Source organism: Podarcis tiliguerta (genome assembly GCF_965153285.1).
Source record: "Podarcis tiliguerta genome assembly, chromosome: 5".
Taxonomy (NCBI): domain Eukaryota; kingdom Metazoa; phylum Chordata; class Lepidosauria; order Squamata; family Lacertidae; genus Podarcis; species Podarcis tiliguerta.
This window is the reverse complement of record NC_139538.1, coordinates 95329025-95352652: the sequence shown is the minus strand read 5'-3', so window position 1 is coordinate 95352652 and position 23628 is coordinate 95329025. Positions and strand designations below refer to the sequence as shown.

Here is a 23628-nt window from a genome sequence, read left to right as displayed (position 1 = left end):
TTTATGAAAGAGAGAAAGCCAATATTGTGTTTGATATTGAAGAGCAGCATGGTAAATTCACATCACAGATTACGGTATATGTAGGGTTTTGGTTCAGAAGCACCACTCTATGTAATGCTGCTGGCAGTAGCAGTATCACAATGTAAGCTATGCAGTACCAAGAAAGACAGTCCCCTTAATTTTGCACATTCTGTACCTGATGAGAAACTTAATTTCATGTTGGGAGCAAAATGTTTAATTCAAATGGCCCAATAGGCACGTGTCTCCACTTCAGACAATGCCCGAATCCAGAATCTATGTGGGCTGCTTCAGAATGATTTGGAGTCCGTCCAATGCAAAGCAGGGCTTCCCTGAAACCAGACTGCTCCAAAAGTTTCTGCTCTTCAGAAGACTTAGAACATTCACAGAGCTGGTTTCAGTCTGTCTGTTTAGAAATAGTTAACATTTCACCTCCAAGCTCTTCGTTAAAAAAAAAAACACACAGTGGAAAAGGAAGACTATGGTGGTTGTCTTGTGACTGACAGCTCTAGCTTCCAGCCAGGAACTAACCACGGCTGTATCTTTTTTTGCTTCCAAACAGCGCTTTTGGCAGACCCTTCTGAATACCTTGCTTGTATAACCGGCTGTTGGGGAAAGTGGCCGGGGGTTGCAAGTTCTTCTTGATGTTCATTTAGTATTGAAATATTAAGAGAAAACATAATGTTCGCATAATTCAGCAAATGTAGTTGGGAAATGGGCTCAATGGTGAATGTCTACAAATGTGTCACCAACATGAAAAGCTTGGAAAGTTCTGCCCTATAGTAAGGAACTTGTCTTAGAGAATGGTTCAAGAGTTCATGACTTTTAAAGCTGAGCAGGTCAAGGCCCAGGTGGGTGATAGCTTGAGAGCTGCATGTAAGCTGCTATAATGATCTGGCTATAAGTGCAATGCATAAAATTGGCAAGATATAACATATTATTAAAACATTAAAAATGTTACACTTTCTCCTGAATATCCTATGGTGTTGGTAGTTCCATAAATGTGCTTTGCTACAGGCACTGTCTTGATCACCTTGCATTAGAAATATTCACTGACTTTCAGCCATATACCCTGAATTTTAAAGGTAAAGGTAAAGGTACCCCTGCCCGTACGGGCCAGTCTTGAAAGACTCTAGGGTTGTGCGCCCATCTCACTCAAGAGGCCAAGGGCCAGCGCTGTCCGAAGACACTTCCGGGTCACGTGGCCAGCGTGACATCGCTGCTCTGGCGAGCCAGAGCCGCACACGGAAACGCCGTTTACCTTCCCGCTAGTAAGCGGTCCCTATTTATCTACTTGCACCCAGGGGTGCTTTCGAACTGCTAGGTTGGCAGGCGCTGGGACCGAACAGCGGGTGCGCACCCCGCCACGGGGATTCGAACCGCCAACCTTTCGATCGGCAAGCCCTAGGCACTGAGGCTTTAACCCACAGCGCCACCTGCGTCCCAACCCTGAATTTTAGAAACTACATAATTTGGCAGGCAAGAAGAAAGGAAGGTTAAAATTATGTTTCGCATATTGGTTGGCATGACCTTCCTGCCACTTGAGTTTCCACACTGATATTGACTATTTTTAGGAATAATAATATCCCATGTTGGCTAATTCACAGATGAATACATATTCAGAGCTTAGTCGGTCTGCTTGAGCTAGAGGCTCTGGCTGTTTTCATGAGCAATGAGCACTGCCTGGATTTCTGAATGACCCTGTTTCATTCATGCAGTGAGCAGCAAATATCCAGTAAGGGAAATCTTTTTTGTGCATCAGTAGTTCTTGCCTGGATGTTCTCAGCTGTTTTGTTCTTTGGGGAGCATGAATTGTTGTGTTCTATAATTGTCAAGAGGATGTGGCAAGGGGGAAAAAGAAAATTGCAGATGTTCCAGTTTGGATTACTTCTTGACTTCCTTGTAAAGGAGTTTATTAGCTCTCCAAAAGTCATTCAGCCTTGTGTCTTTGTCGGAGCACAGTTCATAAGAGTTTTCATTTGAAGTGGTCCCTTGTAATAAGGTTTTAAGACAGAGAAGTTGATGCAGACATTCTGCCACTTTTCATAAAGGCAACAGCAATAGTAATATAAAAACCGTTAGCAGAGAACAGCTTCTTTGTGGCTATCCTGGGAGTCTTGGAGTTGGACCTCACTCATAACTGAAGATCTCTACTAACTTATGATAGCTCTGTCAATTTAGTTTCCTTCAAAGTCAGAGCTTTAGTAGTTTATAAAAACCATTCCAAATCCTATTGTTTTTCCTCTTTCAAGCTGATACACCTTGTTCAAGTGAGACTCAACTTTATTTATTTGCATTTATTTTATTTAAAATATTTTGGCTCCTCCATCCAAAATGGCTTAGATTCAAAACGGAAGGCAAAATAGCACAGAATTTAAAACATTATAACAACTTAACATTACATTTTTTCTCTTTTTTAAAATATGATTTTGTTAAAGCTTTTTCATAATACAATAAGATAAAAGAGACTAATCTGAATAAAAACCAAAACAGAGAGAGAAAGGGAAAAGGAAAAGAGAACACAAAGGGTCTCAAAGGGTATTTCTTAACCCTTGTCCCACACAGAAAGTGGTGAGGCCTTCCAGCTCTCACCTGGGAGCTTTCCTTTCTTCTACCAGCCTCTCATTCTAGGTTCCAATTCTTTTCCAGAACCGGAGGGAACATGGGAGTTCCATAGCCATGGGTCCTCCTACTCTTAGTCACCTTAACTGACCAAGAGGGTGGGCGCATCAGAAGAACCTGTGGAGCACATCTTAAGGTGCAGGCAGGGTGATATGTTTGACCCAAACTGTTTATAAACACTTCATTTATATGAGTGACATAATTCATTTATTGAATTATGAATTAATTCCAGTGAATTAATGATTCATTGGGAACTGGACAGGAGCTGGGTAGCATTATGGCTTGGGCAGGCAAAAGAGTCTAAAGTCCCAAAAATGTGAGGGGGTTGTACAAGCTCATTCAACCTTCTGTCACCAGCATTCTCTTTATTCCCTCCCTGCATTTTCCCCTTCTGCCTGTCAACTTTGAGAGAGCTCGTCCTCCTCACTAACTTTTCCCTTTGTATAGTTTTAGGTTCTGTTGGAAAGTTCTAATCTGTCATTACATGGAACTTCTGCCTTGTCTTGCTTGACAAAAGGATGCAGGTTTTAATTCGTAGTGTCTGCTCCCCTGGTGGCATGCAGTAATTAGTTTTTTGTTCTGGAATCGGAGGTGGGAAATTGAAGTCAAGCTAGGAGCTTATTAATTGAAGTCAAAACTTTGCCTGCTATGCATGTAAGTCAGGGTTGCCACACACAAAGCCTAGCAAGGAGGTTATCTGGCCGGTTGGGGTGTGCAACTGGAGTGCTCCTTGGCCTGCATGGACCATCTTCAAGGCTAGGAACAGCAGACCCTTAGGCAGAGCTGATTCGCCAGGAGCTGCTACTTCTTGCAGCAGCAAAGACTGTTCCTTTTCCATTTTGAGGAGTGTTTAGGAATATGGAGCAAAGTGGGTTGCATTAGAATGGAGTGCACAGTTTGCCAGCATTTTCCTGGAAAGGGTTGTAAACGCCCTCTAGCTCTCTGGTGATATTGGAGAGCAGAACTGTCCCTACATGTAAAATATTTGGAAGGTGAGCAGTGCCATTTGGGGAGAAGGCAGCTTGGGGTTCTCAAATATTCATAATCTAAAGCTAAGTGCTGAAACTGGGCGGGGAGGGGCAGAGATTGGTGGTTCAGGAGAGCAGTGGAGGGATTTGGGGAGGCAAGATAGCACCTTGGAATTTGACCTTACAAGTATGCTAGATTTTTGCTAACTTGGTCCAACCACTTCATCTGAATCCAGGCTGGCACCTTGGACCTTGGATGGCTTGGGTGACAGTTTGGCTTTCCAACGCATTTCATGTTAACGCCTAGATGTAAGCCATGCACAGTTTTCTAGATGTAGTTATCCTTTTCTAGAAGCATTTTATAATTTTGCTATTTAATAATATTCATTTCTATAATCATTAAGATATGTGAGACCTTTGGTGATTTTAATGTATTACCTAGCACAAAACTTTGACATCGGTTTGGAGGGGATACCAAATTTGGGAGTTAATATTTAAACACAGCCTTGTATATAATGTGAGCTGTGGCAGGACCCCACAAAACAGTGGTACCTCTGGTCACTAACTTAATTCGTTCCAGAGGTCTGTTCTTAACCTGAGGTACCACTTCAGCTAATGGGGCCTCCTGCTGCCACCGTACTGCCGCTGCACGATTTCTGTTCTCATCCTGAGGTAAAGTTCTTAACCCGAGGTACTGCGTCTGGGTTAGCGGAGTCTGTAACCTGAGGTACCACTGTATTGGGAATGGACAGATGCCTTGCATTGCTCCTGGTACTGTGGCCACATTCCTGTTTCACTACTGCTGTGATCTGTTTACATGGGCCAGTATTAATATCATGCCATTAATTCTAATCCAGTGGTGACAGTATTGAAAAACGATGACATAACAAAAGGCCAAGGGCTATAACAAACTCAGCTGCAAATGATCTGGCAAATGTGGCAGAGAATACAGCTGTGTCTGTTTTCATAGATGAAACATTTCAATTCAAGCTATGTTGTGATGAACATAACTCATACTTGATTTACAACCAAGGTTGTTGTTCATGTATGTCTTATTGTCTATTGACTGGATGAGCTGTAATATTCTCCAGAGTAGATTTTATTGGCATGTGTAGCAGATCCCACTGCTCTGGCTACCAGTTGTTGCAGATCCCACCTACGTATGCTCTAAATATAGCCACCATGTGTTATGAGGGTAAACTTATATCCTTGAAGACTCAGGCAGGAGTTGAACCAATAAAGAAAGTTTTATTTTACAGAATGAAGTGTCAGGAGATAATGTTCTTTCAGGAAACTGTTAACTTATTAATAATTATACTTAATCTAGTGGATGATACCGGCTTCTAAACAAGGTAATAAATGCACAGCTTCTTTTAAATGTCAGCTGCTTTAATTCAGTTTTTACTCCTCAGTTAGATGTTACAGGTTTCTAGACTAGATGGTAAATGCTCAGTTTATTTCCACTTCTTTCACTTCAGTTCCTTAACTTAGTTGTTGTGCAGGTGTTACAGCTTAATACTTTGGTTCTTAAACACGGAGGTGGTACTTTCTGTCCATTTCCCAGCCTTTGATCAGTCGTACTCCTGAGATACCTCTGGCAGTATAACAGACCCAGGAGATCCCCACGCACCCCTTTTTTCCTGGTTTGGGAGTCTTCTCTTTCTGGAAGATTTCTCCCCTCCTGACGGGAAGGAGACCCAAGGAGACTTTATCCTCACAGCTTCTCCTTCTCCTGGCTCCAACTCAGCCCTCCGGTTAACTCCTGTCTGAATGCTCTCCCAAGACACTCAACACAGTCTTCCTATCTAAGCTCAGAGACTCCTTTCTCTAGCTGTAGATATTTGCCCCAGGGTGGATGTTACACGCAGAGACCAGGACCAACCTTCTCTCTCTCTCTTTAACCATCTCCCTCTCTGAATCCTCTCTCAGAAACAGCTCCTTTTATTCTCCTTCCCAAAGTGCTGGCTCCACCCACCCCTGTCTGTCTAGGTAGCCAATCAGAGAGAGGCTGCATTCCAGCTGCATAAAAGTCAGACTTTTCGACACCCACATCTGTCTCTCCTTCACATAGTCAATCCAGAAGCCTTGTCACACTTGGAGGGTACATCAAGGCCCTACAAGAACATGGGGCAGGGCCAGGGAAGGGTGTGGCGTAGGGAGAATTCTCAGGGTTGGAGGGCCACATTTGGCTCCCCATCCCTGGTTTCAGGAAATGAGCCAACTTCAGGTTGTGAAATAGAAACACTAACCAGAGTTTTCAGTTCAGACAAAACAAGTCACCACAGTTAGTTGAAAAAGGAAGCGAAAAATATCCAGTCTACTCTTCACCCCCATGGCAGCGGCAGACTGGGGGGGGGGGGGAGTTCAAGACTCACCCTGGCTCATTCCTTCAGCAATTTAGATTTATGTCTGAGCAAAGTCATTTATCTTCATTAAGGCTCAATTCTAACATTACAGGAATGGTGTGGTTTTCTCTTTTCCTCGTGGCTCCATTCTATGCTACTTCGTGTAATTTAATACTATAGTATCTGGTTTTAGTTGTGCTGGTGGTTTGTTCCACTTGATCCCACACCTCTCATGTTTTTGCTGTGTATTCTCCATCAGCTCATAAAGTGACTATGTCAGTGGAGAGGATTATTTTCAAACTATTCTGAGGTGCCTATTCTGAGGAATAGCCTCCTTCAGTCATTCTTCCGTAGAAGCACTGCCTAGTTTGAAAAGGATCCCTTCTACACTTTGACATATTTCGCTTCATGAGTCAATGGAGAATACAGCGGGCCACCTGTCAGTCTGCATTTTGCCATCTGCCTAAGACCTTTTAGCTTACTAACTTTGAATGCAACTGCTTCTTCATCTTCTTTTGGAAACCAGTATCTGTTTTTGTTCCTGTTGTTTTTATAATGTCACCCACCTGGCAGATTGTGTGCCACTTGGACCAATTTTGTTTTAGAAAAGTGCGGCATGAGTTGGCCTTAACACAGTCACCACTAGGAACCGAGGCTTCCAAGCAGACCCCTATCAGGCACTTTGAGCAGTTCAAACAGTTCAGAACACTTGATATACTGTACATGAATATGCAAATAATATTCTGTTTGAGCATCACTTACATTCGATTTCCTACCTGCAAGTACATTAAAAAAAGAAAACTCCAGGTGATTGCCTCCCGGTACACCTGGTTTGTCTCTGGCGGCAATGCCTGAAACCCTTATATATATTGTACTAGTAAGCATTTCATTAAACTAATGAATGATATCATGGGCTATGAATATATAGACCTTATGATCATTCTGTGATCTGAAAGGAAAGATGAAGAGATATGATCTCAAGGTCACATACTCCATCTTGTGTGCATTTTCAGACTGAATTTTGCAGTCAGCAGTAAGGAGGGAATATTTTCATGTTTAAGGTTACCATTAAAAAAGCTGCCAGATAACTGACTAATTATAAAAGGTCACAGATGAATACCAATTGGATGGTAAATTTAAGAAAAAATTGCCCTAGCTTATTAATTTTGGGGAAAACAGTTTAATGAGAATCTTCAGCCATATTACTTGTTTTCTCTGCAGTAAACTTTGCTGCCAAGGCCACTAAGCTCTCTTGTTGCTCTGATCATGGGGTGTCCCCCATCAAATCCATGCACTAATAGATTGGTTGTGCTTTAGAAATAAATGCCGTAGTAATAGTTGGCAAAAATAAAACTCTCCAGTCCTCCTCTCTGGTTGTCTTTGGTTGCCTTACTTTGGCCCTCATGCCTACACTGAGCACACAGCTCCCAAAATGTTGAATCTCTCCCATCACTTTGATCATCTAGATCAAGGGAAGTAATAGTGCCACTGTATTCTGCTCTGGTCAGACCTCACCTGGAGTACTGTGTCCAGTTCTGGGCACCACAGTTCAAGAAGGACACTGACAAACTGGAACGTGTCCAGAGGAGGGCAACCAAAATGGTCAAAGGCCTGGAAACGATGCCTTATGAGGAACGGCTAAGGGAGCTGGGCATGTTTAGCCTGGAGAAGAGGAGGTTAAGGGGTGATATGATAGCCATGTTCAAATATATAAAAGGATGTCACATAGAGGAGGGAGAAAGGTTGTTTCCTGCTGCTCCAGAGAAGCGGACACGGAGCAATGGATCCAAACTACAAGAAAGAAGATTCCACCTAAACATTAGGAAAAACTTCCTGACAGTAAGAGCTTTTCGACAGTGGAATTTGCTGCCAAGGAGTGTGGTGGAGTCTCCTTCTTTGGAGGTCTTTAAGCAGAGGCTTGACAACCATATGTCAGGAGTGCTCTGATGGTGTTTCCTGCTTGGCAGGGGGTTGGACTCGATGGCCTTTGTGGTCTCTTTCAACTCTATGATTCTATGATTCTATGTGGCGCCCTTTCCTTAAACAACTACATTGGTTTTCTGTTTGCTCCCAGATCCCAACACACTTTACTGTTTAACCTCAAAGCCCACCATGTCCTTGCCCCCATATCTCCCCATTGCATTTGCTTGTCCAGCTCCCACTCTCAGCTGGCCAAATGCCTCCTATTCCCTACAGTGCCTTAGCTATTCCCCTTGCCACTCCTTTGTACAGCCATACCTCAGGTTACAGATGTTTCGGGTTGTGCGATTTCGGGTTGAGCACCACACCAAACCTGGAAGTACCGGAACAGGTTAGTTCCGGGTTTCAGCATATGTGCAGAAGCACTAAATCATGCTTTGCATATGCACAGAATTGCAACCCGCGCGTGCGCAGATGCGGCAGGTTACGAACATGCTTCCTGCACAGATCACGTTCGCAACCCAAGCGTCCCCTCTACTTGGAACCTCCTAGCAGAACAACTTTGTGATGTCAGAGCAATATTAAACATTAGGAAGAACTTCCTGACAGTAAGAGCTGTTCGACAGTGGGATTTGCTGCCAAGGAGTGTGGTGGAGTCTCCTTCTTTGGAGGTCTTTAAGCAGAGGCTTGACAACCATATGTCAGGAGTGCTCTGATAGTGTTTCCTGCTTGGCAGGGGGTTGGACTCGATGGCCCTTGTGGTCTCTTCCAACTCTATGTTTCTATGATTCTATGATTTAGCAGAACTGTGTTTTTTAGACCTGCAGATGTATGTTTATTTATATAAAAAAATTCTATACAGTGGTACCTCAGTTAAGAATTAAATTTGTTATGGAGGTCCGTTCTTAACCTGAAACTGTTCTTAACCTGAGGTACCACTTTAGCTAATGGGGCCGCTGCGCCGCCACGCGACTTGTGTTCTCATCCTGAAGCAAGGTTCTTAACCCCAGGTATTATTTCTGGGTTAGCAGAGTCTGTAACCTGAAGCATCTGTAACCCGAGGTACCGCTGTATACCACCATATCGTAAGAAATATCAAAGTGGTTATCCATCTATCTATCTACAAAATAGCTACAAAAATTAAAATCAGAGGCCAACAACTAACACAAAAATTGTCCAGTAGCACCTAAGAGACAAACTAAGTTTGTTCTTGGTATGAGCTTTTGTGTGCATGCACACTTCTTCAGATACACTGAAACAGAAGTCACCAGACCTTTATATATAGTGAAAGGGTGGGGAGAGGTATTTCTCAGAAAGGTGGTGGGAATGGGTGATTGGCTGATAGGTGTTGACGACTGCAATTGGTCTTACAGGAAAAAGCAAGCGATGAGATGGCCATTAACCATTTGCTGTTGAGTTATGCGTTGTTTTCCTTTTATTTCATCTTAGGACATTTGTGACCCAAAAATCTGCGATGTAATTTTTACTGAAGATGCCAAGATGGACTTTGAGTATATGAAGAATTCTGAGTCCTCAGTTTGGTATGTTAAAATTAAATCTATAAAAAGGCTGCATTTCTGTAGGAATTAACTTCTTTTCCTGCTAGACACACATTTACTCAGCTTAGATTTCAAACTATGCTCACAGAATAATGTATCAGGAACTTTTTAATGTTTGTTTTTTCGTTGTGCTTTTATTAGGTTGGAAGCCACCCAGAGTGGCTGGGGCAACCCAGTCAGACGGGTGGCGTTGAAATAATATTTTTTTATTATTACTATTGTTATTATTATTACTATTATTTCACCAGTAAATTTTTTAATAGGTCTGACTGGTAAAAAATTTAAATAGGTCAACAAATGATTGTCTGTGTATACAAATTGTCTTCAGTTTGGCCTAATGTGCACAACATTCTGTAATTAATACAATTCACCAAGGATAGATTTCTTTGTTCGTTTCAGAGTTTTCTAGAAGTCTAGTCAGAAGATTTTAAATTTAAATGGTTGCTGGCCAATTTGGACAAGTTTGTTATCTGAAGAGTAACTTGATATGAACATGGTATATTAACATGTTTATATGAATACGTTTGGGTCATATTCCAAAATTGTTTGTACATAATCAGAAATGTTTTCTTCAACAATGCTGCACATGATTTTTATATATGCTGTTGATTTTACAAGACAGATCCCTGTATCCTGGAACATGATTGTCAGGACAATGATATTGTAAATGCCTGACATGACTGATGTTTTCAAAGAAAACAAAAATGGTTTTGAAAAGTAACAGTAAATACGAGAAATGGTGTCATAAGACTTTTTAAAAATAACACTTACAAACGAGCCAATATAAATGATGAAGAAATTCAATCATTTACCAAGAGCACGCAGGCTTCAGATTTACTAATAAATATCAGAATCTTCTGGCAGTTCCTTGTGCCCTCCTAAAAATTTTAAGATGCTTGGTAAACATCAAATTTGGGTGACTTTCTGCCCTATCGTTTTCTGATGAATGACTTTTTTAAACGAATGTCTGAAATGTAGCAGATATGTGAAAAACCTATCCACTACTTGGAATATACCAATGAATCTTGGCAATCAGGTTTAGAAAAAAATGAAAAAAATATGGTGGTATCTTAAAACACTTAACAAAGTTTAATGCAGAGAAGCTTTCATACCCCAAAACCCATTTAGCCAGATGCATCAAGTGTACACCTCAGTGCATAAATTTGTGTATATGTGTGCATATGAGCATGCACACACCCTTTTATTTTTTATGCTCAGACTACCCTTACATGGACTTTTGTGATTCTTTCCTCAGGATGCGTCTAGGAAGGATACATTAATGCAGTGGCGAAGCTGCATGCTCCAGCACTGGGGGTGGAGAGCAGGAGGGGGTGTGGCTGGCGCGCATCCCAGGGGCGTGGCACGTCACCCAGGATGGCATGGCGTGTGTCCTGGGGGCGTGGCATGCCACCTGTGGGGTGTGGCGTCCATCCTGGGGGTGTGGTGTGCTGCCCGTGGGGACGTGGTGCGTGGTGGGGGGTGTCAGGGGGTGGCCGCGATGGTACCCCCCCTCCCCAATGGTGCCGAGACGGTGTGCTCCCCCTGCCCCCCCTTTCCTCCGCCAGTGCATTGATGGGGGTTTCTTTTAACCCCTTTCCTTCCTGCTGTTTTCCAGCCCAAAAAAATAAGTCCAGAGAAAATGGGCAAATCAGATTTTAGTGACAATAAATTCCTGGCCATGCAGTTTCTAGTTCCTGAGTAAACACAGAGTTGGAATATCTGCAAAGGAACACACTAGGGATGCAGGCAGAGCTAACTGTGCAAAGCACATGCCCCTCTCCCCTTCAATACAGGTGTTTAGTCGGAAAGCCAAGTATAGATTGTACATACCGTAGATCCTAATGCGCCTATAATGAATGATGGAAGGGAAAAGGGGGTGAGCATTGACCCACACGCTAGTCGTTTTCTCACCATAACATGAATAAATGGCATTTCATTTTGTTCTTTAGGAACTGGACTAAAAGTTTGCCTCTTGTTCATTCAGTTCCCTGTTGTATTCATGCTGTCTTTAAATCATGGCTGCTTGTTCATAGATGTAGCTAACAAGGAGGCCGAACTTATGTAACTAGAGTTGTACCAGTGCTTCCACAGACAGCTAACACAAACTAGCTAATAGGGATTTTTTTTATTCCAGTGTTCTTCAGCCTCAACAGCTGAAACTGATGACTGATTGATGTTCCTATTTGCTCTAATAGCCATCACATTCTGCGTGGCTTAAAGGCTACAAGCCAAGTTCTATAATACTGAAACAAAACAAAGTTGTGTAATGCTGAAACTGCAAGTGGAAACCAACTGTGTGGTGCTATATACTTTCATACCCTTTCCCACAAAAAATAATATGGATTTATATTGCTCAAATCTTGTACTTTGTTGTTCCAATAAAGAACAAACAGAATCCATTTTTCAGAAACGTATTATTTTGCTGCCTACCTCTTCTTACCCTGGTAATAGTTACCAATTTCATCAAAGAAGCCATATCCCAAATGCTGGTCAACTATAAATCAGTAGAAAGTGAAAGAGCATTTTCTCAATTTTGGTATATTGCCATTTTAGCCTCAACCTGTACATGAACTGTTAAGTTGTGGGCGAACATAGCAGACGACACAGTGATTTTTTCAAACAGCTCTTCTTTATTCAGATGTCAGAACAGAACTAAACTGAGGAGCTCAGTCAGCCTGCTTATATAGAGCTCCAGAACAGATGTAACTGTTGCCATTTTCTAAAACTATCCAATCACTGAACGTCACTTTTCGATCCTTCATTTGCATACAAAACTATCCAATCACTGAACGTCACTTTTCGATCCTTCATTTGCATAACTATCTACAATATCCCCCTGCTGGCCCAGGGTGAGAACTTCAGTACATAACATGAACTATCAGTTCAAAATCATCATTTAATACTGTACACTTAAGATGGCAAATCTACATTGCAAGGGGATCTCTGGGGAGATCGTGACCCATAATATTTTATTTCTGTCAGTGCGGTTTCTCAAAATGTCTTAATCTATAGACAAGCCCATATAATATGAAATGTATTTGTTCCAGCTGCCTTGCATCTCCAGTACTGACCACTAAGCCTTGGACAGATCTTGTTTAATCTGGCTGGTATCAAATACCACCTATCTAATATTGTAGAAATGTTTCTTTGAGATTCCCAAACCATGTGCATTTATCCAGTGATACATATCAAATTCCTATTTCACTTAATAGTTTCCAGATGGTCCTAAATTTGCTATTATTTTATAAATCAGGAGTTATGCGCTATGCAGTTGGTTAGCAGTTGAAATTAATATTTCAAAACTTGTGTGATTCCTTAATGAAACGTGAAGCCTTAGTAATCTATTTGTAATATGCCCTTTTGGAAATATTGAAGAAAGAGCAGCTGCTCTTGACCCAGGATCCTGTTTCACCTGATAAAACATCTTTACCAATCCTTCCTTTATTATTATCCCAATTTGAGCCTTCCATGTCTCTCCTTAAAGCTTCGTGTCACCCAATAAGACTTTCTTATCACATTCAGCATTGTAGTAAATTGTAAGTGGTGATAAACCCAGGCTTTTGCCAGTAGCAGGAAAAAAATCTGCTGATAGATAATTTTGCTCTGTATCTGGTAAAAAGAGTTTTTAACCCGTATTTTAGGTGCCCAAGCATGGCTGTGTTGTAATACTGTTTGATATTCAGGAATGCCAGCCATCTATTTTTAATTGCTGATGAAGTATGTTAGATATAATTCTGGATTAATCAATTAATCATTCAGTCTAAGGAGACTTTTAACAATAGAAACGAAATACATTGTACTATGCTTATTTTAATAACTGAGTTTCTTCCTTTCTGAGAAAGTGTTGAATTTTCCAGACTGGACAGATCCTCTTTTACCCTTTGTCTCCTTTCATCAGGTTAGAGTCATTAAACTCCTGAGTTATCCAAATCCCAACGTATCTAGCTGAGATTTTCTTCCATGGAATTAGATGTCTTTGGCAATGTCATACTTAAGATTCTTCTGCATATGATACTCCAGTTATTCTGATGTTTGGAAATGAATTTTGTACCCAGAGATCTGGCCAAATTCATCTGAGAGTTTCATGACCTTTGCAAATGATCCCTCTGGCAATATTATATACATCCTACCCACAACCCAGTTATATATATATATAAATGTTCTTAATGGCTGTAATGAAATCTCCAGTAATAATGGCAATGACAGGCGTTTCTGCTAGGAGCCTAGAGTCATAGCTTCAAAGATTCATATTTTACTCATAAAGGTTGTCGGATTGGTGTAAATCATTTTAATAGGCAAGAGAATGACTTGGGGTTATTGAAAGCACCTGAGAGAGATGGAGCAATTAGAAGTGCGCCAGCCCCACTACTTTGAATGAGTTCAGAAATAGGCTGAGCTGTTTCCCTCCAAGATGTGGTTATTTCTAACTCAGTTCAAATTTGGCCTGCCCCCTAATCTGCAATGCCTACTTTTTTCTTCACACCCAAATGTCCACAGAGGGAGCAGCATCTCCCTCCTGTCCCCACCTCCCCACCTGTCCTGGCATGCCACAATGCAGAGCTCTTTGCCACAACAAACTTCCCATTATTCTCTGAAGGGTTTGGATGATGTTGCCACATGTATACCCCATCTTTTCCTCCAAGGAGCTTTAAGGTGTCAAACATGGCTTTCTCTTCCCTGCTTTATTCGTGCAGCCGCCCTGAAAGGCTGAGAGTCAGTGGCTGGTCCAAGGTCGGCCCGTGAGTTTTGTGGCTGGCTGCAAGTGTCCACTCCTAATCTGCCTCTTGGTCACCTAGTCCATGAATGTCCAACTGGTCAATTGGGATCAACTGGTTGATCCCCAAGAGGTTTTGGTAGATCACGGTTGATCACTGGCTCCTTTTCCTTTGCGGTTGCAAATGAGCATCCAGTCCCACCCCTCGCCTCGTCCTCCATTTGCACATGAACGCTAGGACGGAAGACAGAGTTTTTGTTGTGATGCTGACTGTTTCCTTAAGCGATCTTTCTGTGAGCGAGTTTTCCCCTGTAAAAAAGTTCAAACCTGACCCCCCCCCCCGAAAAAGGGGTAGATCACTGCCAGTTTTTCATTCTGTGAGTAGATCACAGTCTCTTGGGAGTTGGATGTCCCTGACCTAGTCCATTGGTATTCCTGGGGGTAATGTGGGGTTAGAACTGGGAGCGGCAGCAGAATTTGGGTGGTGTGGGTGGTTCCCCTCCCCCAGGGTGCTGAGTCAAGGGGGTGCATATTATTATTATTATTATTATTATTATTATTATTATTAATACAGGTACCTACTGAGAAGATTCCTAACAAGGCAACTGCACCAAAAGGAATTATTGTGAAAATAAGAAATTTTTAGGAGGAGGTGTCAAATTTTGTCCTTACTCAGGGTGCCATATTACCAAAGTCTGCTCCTGCTGGGAGGTCCAAGTTTCAAATCTGGCCTTGGTTGCAAAATGAGTAGCCAGCTGCTATTTTCTCCGTTATAGCCCACCCCCACCCCCCCAATATGTACTAAGCTACATACCTTGCAAAACATTTGTGGGAATTACTGAACTAACAGCCATTTACTTGAAATGCATTATATAAATATTTGGGTTTTATTATAATAATAAATTCAATATTGTTAATGCATAGGCTGCTGTACAGCAGGAGCAAAAAACAAAAGGTCCACTAAGGTTATAATCCAAAGTTTCAGTATGTGCTGGGTTCAGGGAGATAGAAAGGATGTTTGGGATTTAATTTTTGTTATTAAGGGAGGAACAAGAGAACAAAGGCAGTTTCCCCCACCCCCTTCATTTTCAGAGTACTAAATGTCCAATTTTATGTTTTGGTGTATACATTTAATTTCATTATATGTCATGGTGAGGGATGGAAACAGTTTGAATCTCAAGGAGCCAGTCCAACGTCTTTTGGAGCCTGTGAGGAGCAAAATGTTTGGACCTGCTCTGGTGTGAAGAAAGAGAAAGGGACAGAGAGGGAGGTGGAAGTTCTGTGAAAATTAAAAATCTGGAAAAGAAAAGGCAGGAAAGAGAAGGCTGGGAAGTACTAAGATAAGAGAATGGAATGGAAAAGGAAGAAGCTCAAAGGAAACAGAGAAATGGGGAGAAGGTTGTAGCTCAGTTGTAAAGCATCTGCTCTACAGGCAGAAAGTTCCTAGAAAGTTGAGTCCCCAGAATCCTCAGGTATAGCTTGGGAAACTCCTGTCTGAAACCCCGAAGAGCTGTTGCCAGTCAGGGTAAACAACACTGAATTAGCAGGACCCAATGGTCTGACTCTGCATAAGGAAGCTTCCTATATAGTGTTAACATAGCCCAGTTGCCCAAGTCTGGGCAGCCTTATTTGCATAGTATGCAAATCAAGATGATCTCTTTGCTGCATTGCCCAGTTGATGTGTGCCTTCTTCCTGGCAGCTAGCACCACCGATTGGCCAGGAATCAAGGGAACACATTTTTACCTGACCGCTTGTAGCCTGAAATGCCTAGGTTGGTTCCCAACACGATGAGATAACTGGGACCATGAAGTTCTTTGCACCAACAATTGGGAATTATCTGAACACACTACTGCAGACCACAGTGCAGATAGAATATATTAGGTCAGACCATAGCCTCCTCTAACTGGGATCATTGCCAACAGCATGATGATGATAATGATAATGATAAATATTTATTATATTTATACCTTGCCAATCTGGTTGGGTTTCCCCAGCCACTCTGGGTGGCTCACAGCATATATCAAAACACTCTAAAACATCAAACATTAAAAACTTCCCAATACAGGGCTGCCTTCAGATGTCTTCTAAAAGTCAGATAGTTGTTTATTTCCTTGACATCTGATGGGAGGGCATTCCACAGGGAGGGTGCCACTACCGAGAAGGCCCTCTGCCTGGTTCCCTGTAACCTCACTTCTCGCAGTGAGGGAACTGCCAGAAGACCCTCGGAGCTCGATCTCAGTGTCCAGGCTGAATGAGGGGGGTGGAGATGCTCCTTTAGGTATGCTGGGCCATAGATATACTTCTGTTCCACCTTGCTGTTCCTGAATGTGCTCTTTAAAGATTCCCTATCAAATTTATACATAGCAGCTGAGCATGTTCAGTAGCATTTAAGTGTGCAAACCTTACATGTGTGAAAGTTGTTGCAGAATTGTGCCTTGGAGTCTCATCATGCATTGCAGTTTGAAGAAAGCATTAAAAACATATATTTTTTTAGTTAAATGAATGCACACATGCAAATCACTGATGACACTTAACTCTGAAATATCATTTTGTTAAGCAGGTAATTCTCAAACGGATTGATGAAAACAAAACGATGACAAGTTGTGGTCTACAATCCTTAAATACGCTGATGGTTGTTTTCTCCTTGCTTTTGCCAGCAGGTAAGCCTTGTATTTTATTTGGCTTGGGTTTTTATTTAAATTCTAGAAGAATGCTTTCATTTAGTTTTCTGCAGCAGAAACGGCTTAAAGAACCAGTCCAAGAGTTTTGCAGAGATAAGGATATCTGCTAAATATTGGGTAGTGTTCAGTGGTATTCAACTCAGAGTAGACCCACTGAAGTTAATGGATACGACTTACTTACATTCATTAATTTCAGTGGTTTATTAAGCAGGATTCAGAAGAACTAAAAATCAGTAGGATTTTGTTAAATATAGCCTGCTATTTTTGTACACCAGTCAAGCTATACTATAGTCAGACTTATTTCACTTGGTCATGAATGCGAATGGAAAAGTGTCATTAAGTTTAGTCTCATCCAGATAAGCACCAGATGTGCTGGGGAATCTAATTTGTGTCCAGATGTGTATTGGCACAGAATATACCCACAGATCTTCCTTCCTCAATCTAAAATGGAGTTTTGTTTTGTTTTGCATGCATTTTATGTTTAGTATTTTGACATTGTCCAAAACTGAGCAGTCAAGTGGTCTGTGAAACTATGCAATTCTACCAATGAACTGTTTATAGCATTTCCAACATAGAAACCTTAATTTCATCAGCTGCCTATCTCTTCTTCCTTAAGTTCTTCCCTTTGCCATTTGACATCATAGTTCTATATAACCTGATGGCACTTAAAGCAAATATGGTCTCTATCCTGTTGGCTGTGGAGTCGTTTGCAGAGTACGGTCCTTGAGTGGGCATGGGAAGAATAAAGATGACAGATAGAACTTCTTTTCTAACCCCATCACTCCATGAGAAGTTGTAGCAGTGGTTCTGAGGAAATCTGGAGCAGGTTGAGATTGACAGGGGTCAATCCCAGGTCTGCTAATATTCCTTTCTGGAAGACTTTAAAAAATACATATTTATCATGAGGACTTCTGATGTTAAATCCAACTTCTTAGAATATCTGAGCTGCAAATTAACCAAGTAACTAATTAATTTGGACCCAACTGACAACAGGCACCAACTGCACAAGCATGTAACCCTACCCTCTCCTGTATCAGTAGCACAACGAGCAAAGCCATCTCTGGAGCTCAGAAACTGCTGCCCACTTCTAATGCCCTGTCTTCCAGGGCTGCTGAGACTCTTCAGAGCAGTTACAGCTGTTCTCAGTGAAACAGTAGGACAACATAGGCCTACAGCTCCTCAGCTGGGGTGGTGACTACTCCACCATCTACAGCAGCAATGCTGACCATTGTGTAGTCATGTTCTCTCCCATCCACTTAATATTAATCCAGATATCTGTAGAATCACAGCAGTAGAAAACAATTGTTCTTTTGATGGAGATATAAAAGACTGGAATTACTTTCCCAAAAATGTTCTAGTTCTTTCTTTTCAAAAGAAGACTAACTGCCAAATGAAATCTGCCTGAGCGGGGGGGGGGGGGGAATGCCATTGGATGTTCATATTTTTTTTATTTTACAAATCTTATCTGAGATCTGGAAAATAGTGATATTTTGCATCTGTCCTTTTTCTAATAGTTTGGAAACTGCTTTATAGGAATCTAATGATGCCATCTGTTATATGAGCACAGCAAATATTTGGCGCCTGTTAGCCATTAGTCTTTACTTTTGCAATGAAATCTGCATTCTCCTCCCCTCGTGTTCTCTTCGTAGCAAAAAAAAGTAAAATTGTACATCATGTTGCCCAAGGTTTTACTAATTTAGGATGTAGTCCTAACAGTGGCGTAGCGTGGGTTGTCAGCACCCGGGGCAAGGCAAGTAATTTGTGTCCCCCCCCCGCTGCACTGTCCCTCCCCCAGATAGTCCCTCGCTCTCTCTCCGCACCGCACCGCACGCCTGGCACCCCCCCCCCTCCACAGTGGGCGGCGACCCGGCAGCTCGGATTGGATTCGCACAGCCAGCACTGCAGTGAGAGAGAGTGAGTGAGCCAGGTAGGGGCAGAGAGCTCCGAGTGTGAGCGCCCCCCCTCCAGATGTTGCGCCCGGTGTGGCCGGCCCCCCCTGCACCCCCCACGCTACACCACTGAGTCCTAACACCTGGCCAGCACCAACAGGACTTGATGGAGTGGCATAGCCAGTGCAGCATCTACAACCCAGTGCTCACACCAACTAGGGCAGAAACTGGGGCAGTAGGGAGAGGAGAAATGCCCCTTCACTGCATCAACGCCCAGGCTGGTACAGTGGGAGACCCAGACTGGACCTGTTGCTGTTAGATGATGGCAGCAGGGTCATCCCCATCTCTCTTCCTCCCTTCAGATGCTTTGTTTGAAAGTGAGAGTTTCCAAGGCATGCTCTGGTTCATGGACTCACGAAAAGTCAGACATGACTAAGACGGCTAAACAACAACTGCAAGGGGTGTGTGCAGTTTCACCCACAGTCTGGGCAGGCACATTGGGGCACTTCTCACTGTCAGAGCTCCCCTGTTGATGGCAGACCTTCCCTGCCGGTAGAAGCTGCTGTAGCCAGGCATGGCTGAAAAGAAGGGCAGGTTCCCTCCACCCAAATCCCCTCCAGCATGTCAGGTTGGGGGCTGAATTGCTTTGTGTGTTTTTAAAACACTGCTAGCAGTATTCTGTTCATATTTCATATTTTTTTCCTTGTTGCATGCAGTAGTCATATTTCCTGTTTCTTTCTTTCTTTGTTTTATTTTTAATTGTTACCACATGTAAAGCTATTTAGAGCTTCCTTTGAGCTATATTTCAAACTAGAGTACAAGAAGTGCTGGAGTTTAATAGCAAAATATGTATAGAATCAGCCTCTCTGAAAAGTTCATTCCTGTTTCCATGGCTGGGCAGAGAGGTGCAGCGCCTGGTCCTTTCCAAATTTTCATTTTCTGAATATGTTGCAGAGAAGCTCTCCCATCCAAGTGTGAGTGTTCCATTCTCAGCTGATTGCGTGGTGTGCATCTTTTGCCAGGACCATTTGACTTTTGTACCCAAGGTCAAAAACTACATTGTGAATCAGTAGTTAATTTCCATCTATAAATAGTTAGGTCTTGTGAGGTCAAAACATGTGCATTCTGTCTTTGATGTATACCTGAAATGAGGTGGCCAGGTGAAAAAAAGGACAGGTCCCCAGGACCTTCAATAGTGGAGTTTTATCTTGCACAAGTAACCTGCTTCACCCTAAAAAATTGGCCTCTTTGTTAAATGGAAAGTGGTGGAGAAATACACTGGAAGGTGTGGGGTGACAATTGTTTGACACAACATCATAAAAACTTCCCCACAAACATGGTGCAAAGAAACCAGGATAAATGTTCCATAAACAGGTCATCTGGAAGCAACCTTGGTATGCTTTGATTTTTAAAAGCAATTTCTAACTGCAGGGACTAATCCTGGGGCTCCAAGTAAATTAAGGATTGTTTTGATTTCTGGAATATCACTGACGTACATTTTGCTTTTTATGTAAGACCATTAGCTGTAAACAATGGGGGCTATCCAACTAAATCATAAAGTAAACGTATGGAAATCAATGGACTGGAGTTATTTAAGGGTATGATTCCACCAGAGTTAACCACTTTGTCCCATGGATATCAAAGGGGAAATAAAGTATAGGGCTGTATCTCTCACATGAAAAATCAATGGCATTTCAAAGAGTTTAAACTTTGTTTGGATTCTATCCTAACTACGGAAGTTCAGCTTTCAACTTATTCGTTCCTTAACATTTAACTAACTTGTGACTTTGTAACAAGCATACATCAGGCATCTGCTGAATTGGTGAATAGTTTTTATATTGCAGAATCTATTGTTTTTCTTTTGCAATTTGAGTTAGAAAGAAAATTGCTATTTGCCTTACAGCTCTGTCCACACATTTTCGAGTCTGTGAGCCATATACAGACTACAAAGGCCGCTCCCATTTTGGATTCCACTGTCCACGTCTTTCTGACAATAAATCCTACATCTTTTGCTGTCACCATAACAACACCGTGTTTAAATACTGCTGTAATGAGACGGAGTTTCAGACTGTTATGCAGATGAACCTAACAGGGAATGCAGATGGATATATGCACAAGTAAGTAAATAAGCTGCAGTGCTTTCCCTCTTCCCCCTCTCCCCCAAATGTATCCTGGTGTAATCAAAATTGTACTGCAGAAAACAGAAATGTGTTTCCATAACTCAAAAAAAAGTTGGCAAAGATGAGAAGAACACTGGAGAGGGAAATGGCCTTTCTGCACAGCACAAATGTTTCACAGGACTAGTTGTTATTTTAAATTTGTGCATGATTTGCATATTAATTACCTGCAATCACTTGCACTTAAACAGCAAGGTGCATTTGATTGTGTGTCTGTGGAGTGTAATCTGCCCCCAGAATCCCTTTTTATATCTTAATTTTAACTCTGTGGCCTGTTTTATTGCCTCAATCCCATAACTCTCTTTATTTTTGAAAAATGCCTTTCTAAGAATAATTTTTGAAGAAGTATCAAGATCAAAAAGAAATATTAGACAAATTTCGAAAGCAAGTTTGCATTTGAGCCAGAACTCCCCAGGACTTAGTTAGCCCCAAATCTTCTTTTTAGTGCCAAGGGCAAGAGAAAGAGGTAGTAATAGTGGCCTGGACTGGAAATCACACTTTGCCTAGGAGAGCTGGCTCGCTCTGTCTCCCCTCTGCTTCTCCAGCACAGCAGTGATGAGGAGCTTGGAAGTGTCTGCTTCTATTTTTAACTAACCACAGATTGTCATTTCATCCAAACTGTTTTGCCCCTTCCCCTTTCCTCCTCTGGCACGCTACAAGGAAAAAGATTGGGAGAATCCACTTCCATTTTCAACTTGGCTTCTTTCAACAAGCCATAGTTAAATTAAAGCAGAATTTGCCCCAGTTCAGGCAAAATGATGATCTGTGTGGTTGGTTTAAAGTGGAAGTGAAGGCTGTGCCAGAGGAGGAAAAGGGAAGGAGGCGCTGAGACCGAAGTCTTGTTCACATTACACATGTTGTATTCAAACTCAGGTCCTGGTGCCACTGAGCACGTACAAATTGTTTTCCCCTTACCACTAAATAACTGGAAGCAGCCCACATGCTCTCCATTTCACCTCACTTGAAAAGCAGGACCCGCAGTAGAGCTGGACCAGGAGGTGTCTGGCAAAACCAGTTGAAAAGTCCTCTTACCTGGCAAGTGATAGATGTCTGAAGGCTGTATGAATCAGCTGAAGGCTTCAATCTGCTTGACCTCTTGTGTTTGTGTGATCATGGTATTTCAAGTGCTTACTTTGATGACAAGAGGTTCTCTGTTCAAATCCCAGAAAAGCATGTGTCACTGGAGGAAACATGGTGCGCCTTTTTTTTAAAAAAAAGAAGAAGAGGCACAACTCAGTTTTTCTTGGGTAGCAAGACTGGGAAAGGCCACTACTACTCAGAGTTGTTGGTGTTGCCAGTGTTTTTTCATAGAAAAGGGGGGGGGGGTTCTCACCATGAAGCTTTTGTTGACAATCGCCCTTTCAGCCTCAGCTGCATCTCCAGTTTACAATACCAGCAGTGGGCTACACTGCAGGGTTCTCTTTAAGCCATTTGTATTTAGCACCCTAATTTGCAGCACGGATGTGGTAACTGTACTATGTATTGCATTAGGGTGTCAATTTTTAATGCTTAAAAACTTGTTGCTTAAAAAAAAAACATTTTCCATGAAATAAGACCTGAGGTAGAAACAACATGAACTCCTCCTTTTTCCGGGGAGGGGAGGTCAGTGTGGATACACTGTCTCCCAATCACAACTATGCTGAAATCCTGAATTCCTCTCCATTGTTGTTTTCCTAATGGCAGCTGCTGCTTGGCCCCCCAGGAGAGGGGGTGGGAGGGGGGAATGGCATCAAAAGCCCCGTCTCTAGATGATGGAATCATCACTCTGCTTTTAAAATATAATGTCTATATTGGGGAGAGCTTTCTTTGCCTGCCTGCCTAGTGAATGTGACTGTCACCAAGGGTGTGGTTATGCCTCTTTCCCTCCCCATTTTTGAAAAAATCTTTGCTTATATGGAACTTGAGTTCACTGCAAAGGGCAGCGCTGGTGAGATCTCAGTCACCCCCATCTTAATTTGAGAGGGAAAGAGGGGATCCTTTGTTTAATGACTGAGGAAGCAGGATCTAGACCTGGTGGGCAGGGCCACATCCTTATCTACACCACCCTCTAGATACCAAATTTGACAGGTGGGAAAGGTGGCCCATCTGTCAATCACCTGACAACACAATGTTTCATGCATGCAGTTTGAAATCTTAAACTGTGGACAAAGACATGGTGCTTTCTGTTAGCCCTGCTGACCAGCTTGTTGGCAGTGCTTGCAGTCTTTACCTGCTCCACACCTGGAATCACATAGGACATCCGGTGTGGGGAAGGTGGGTGTGGCTTGGTCATAATTAAGTCCACAGGCCCGAGATTCCCCAACTCTTCTCAAAAAACCTTTATGGCGCCAATGGACAAGTTGCCCTTGGCAGAACAATGGATGTGGGATGGCTTCTCTGGAAAGTCTTGCTCTTTAAGCATTCAACCTCTGTCTTGTTGTCCGTGTCACCGAGAGAATGTGAAGTGCTGAAGCAGAGGTAGCCAACATGCCGTTCAAAACATCTGGAGGGAGCCAACTCCCATCTTCATGGGCAAATGGGAGTTGTAGCCCACAACATCTGCAGGGCATCGCATAGGCTGTCTCTGTGTGTTGTATATGCTAGGGCTGAGCTGAAATGAGGCTGTGTGTGTGTTAATTTTACATTGCATATTTGTATATTTTTGTTAGAAATAGTACTTTCATGCAGAGGGAGGACAGGGACAATTTGATTGCAAGGTATTGTCTTGTAGCTAAATCTGATTGGCTGCATGCTG

At 42.3% G+C, this 23628-nt stretch overlaps 1 protein-coding gene across 11 annotated transcripts in view; it reads left to right on the top strand.

Annotated features, from left to right (window-relative positions):
* Window positions 1-23628, top strand: part of SHISAL1 (shisa like 1) — a gene marked incomplete at its 3' end in the record, with an annotated part of 185738 nt that overhangs the window by 123889 nt on the left and 38221 nt on the right. For 10 of the 11 annotated variants that reach the window (XM_083440969.1, XM_083440960.1, XM_083440961.1 and 7 more), the window contains 3 exons: window positions 9323-9414; window positions 16708-16807; window positions 20621-20834. In XM_083440969.1, coding sequence (XP_083297095.1) covers window positions 16741-16807; window positions 20621-20834 — 281 coding nt within the window. In that variant the 5' untranslated portion in view covers window positions 9323-9414; window positions 16708-16740. Of the gene's footprint in view, window positions 1-9322; window positions 9415-16704; window positions 16808-20620; window positions 20835-23628 lie in introns of all 11 variants that reach the window. The other variant, XM_083440966.1, reaches the window with a different exon arrangement.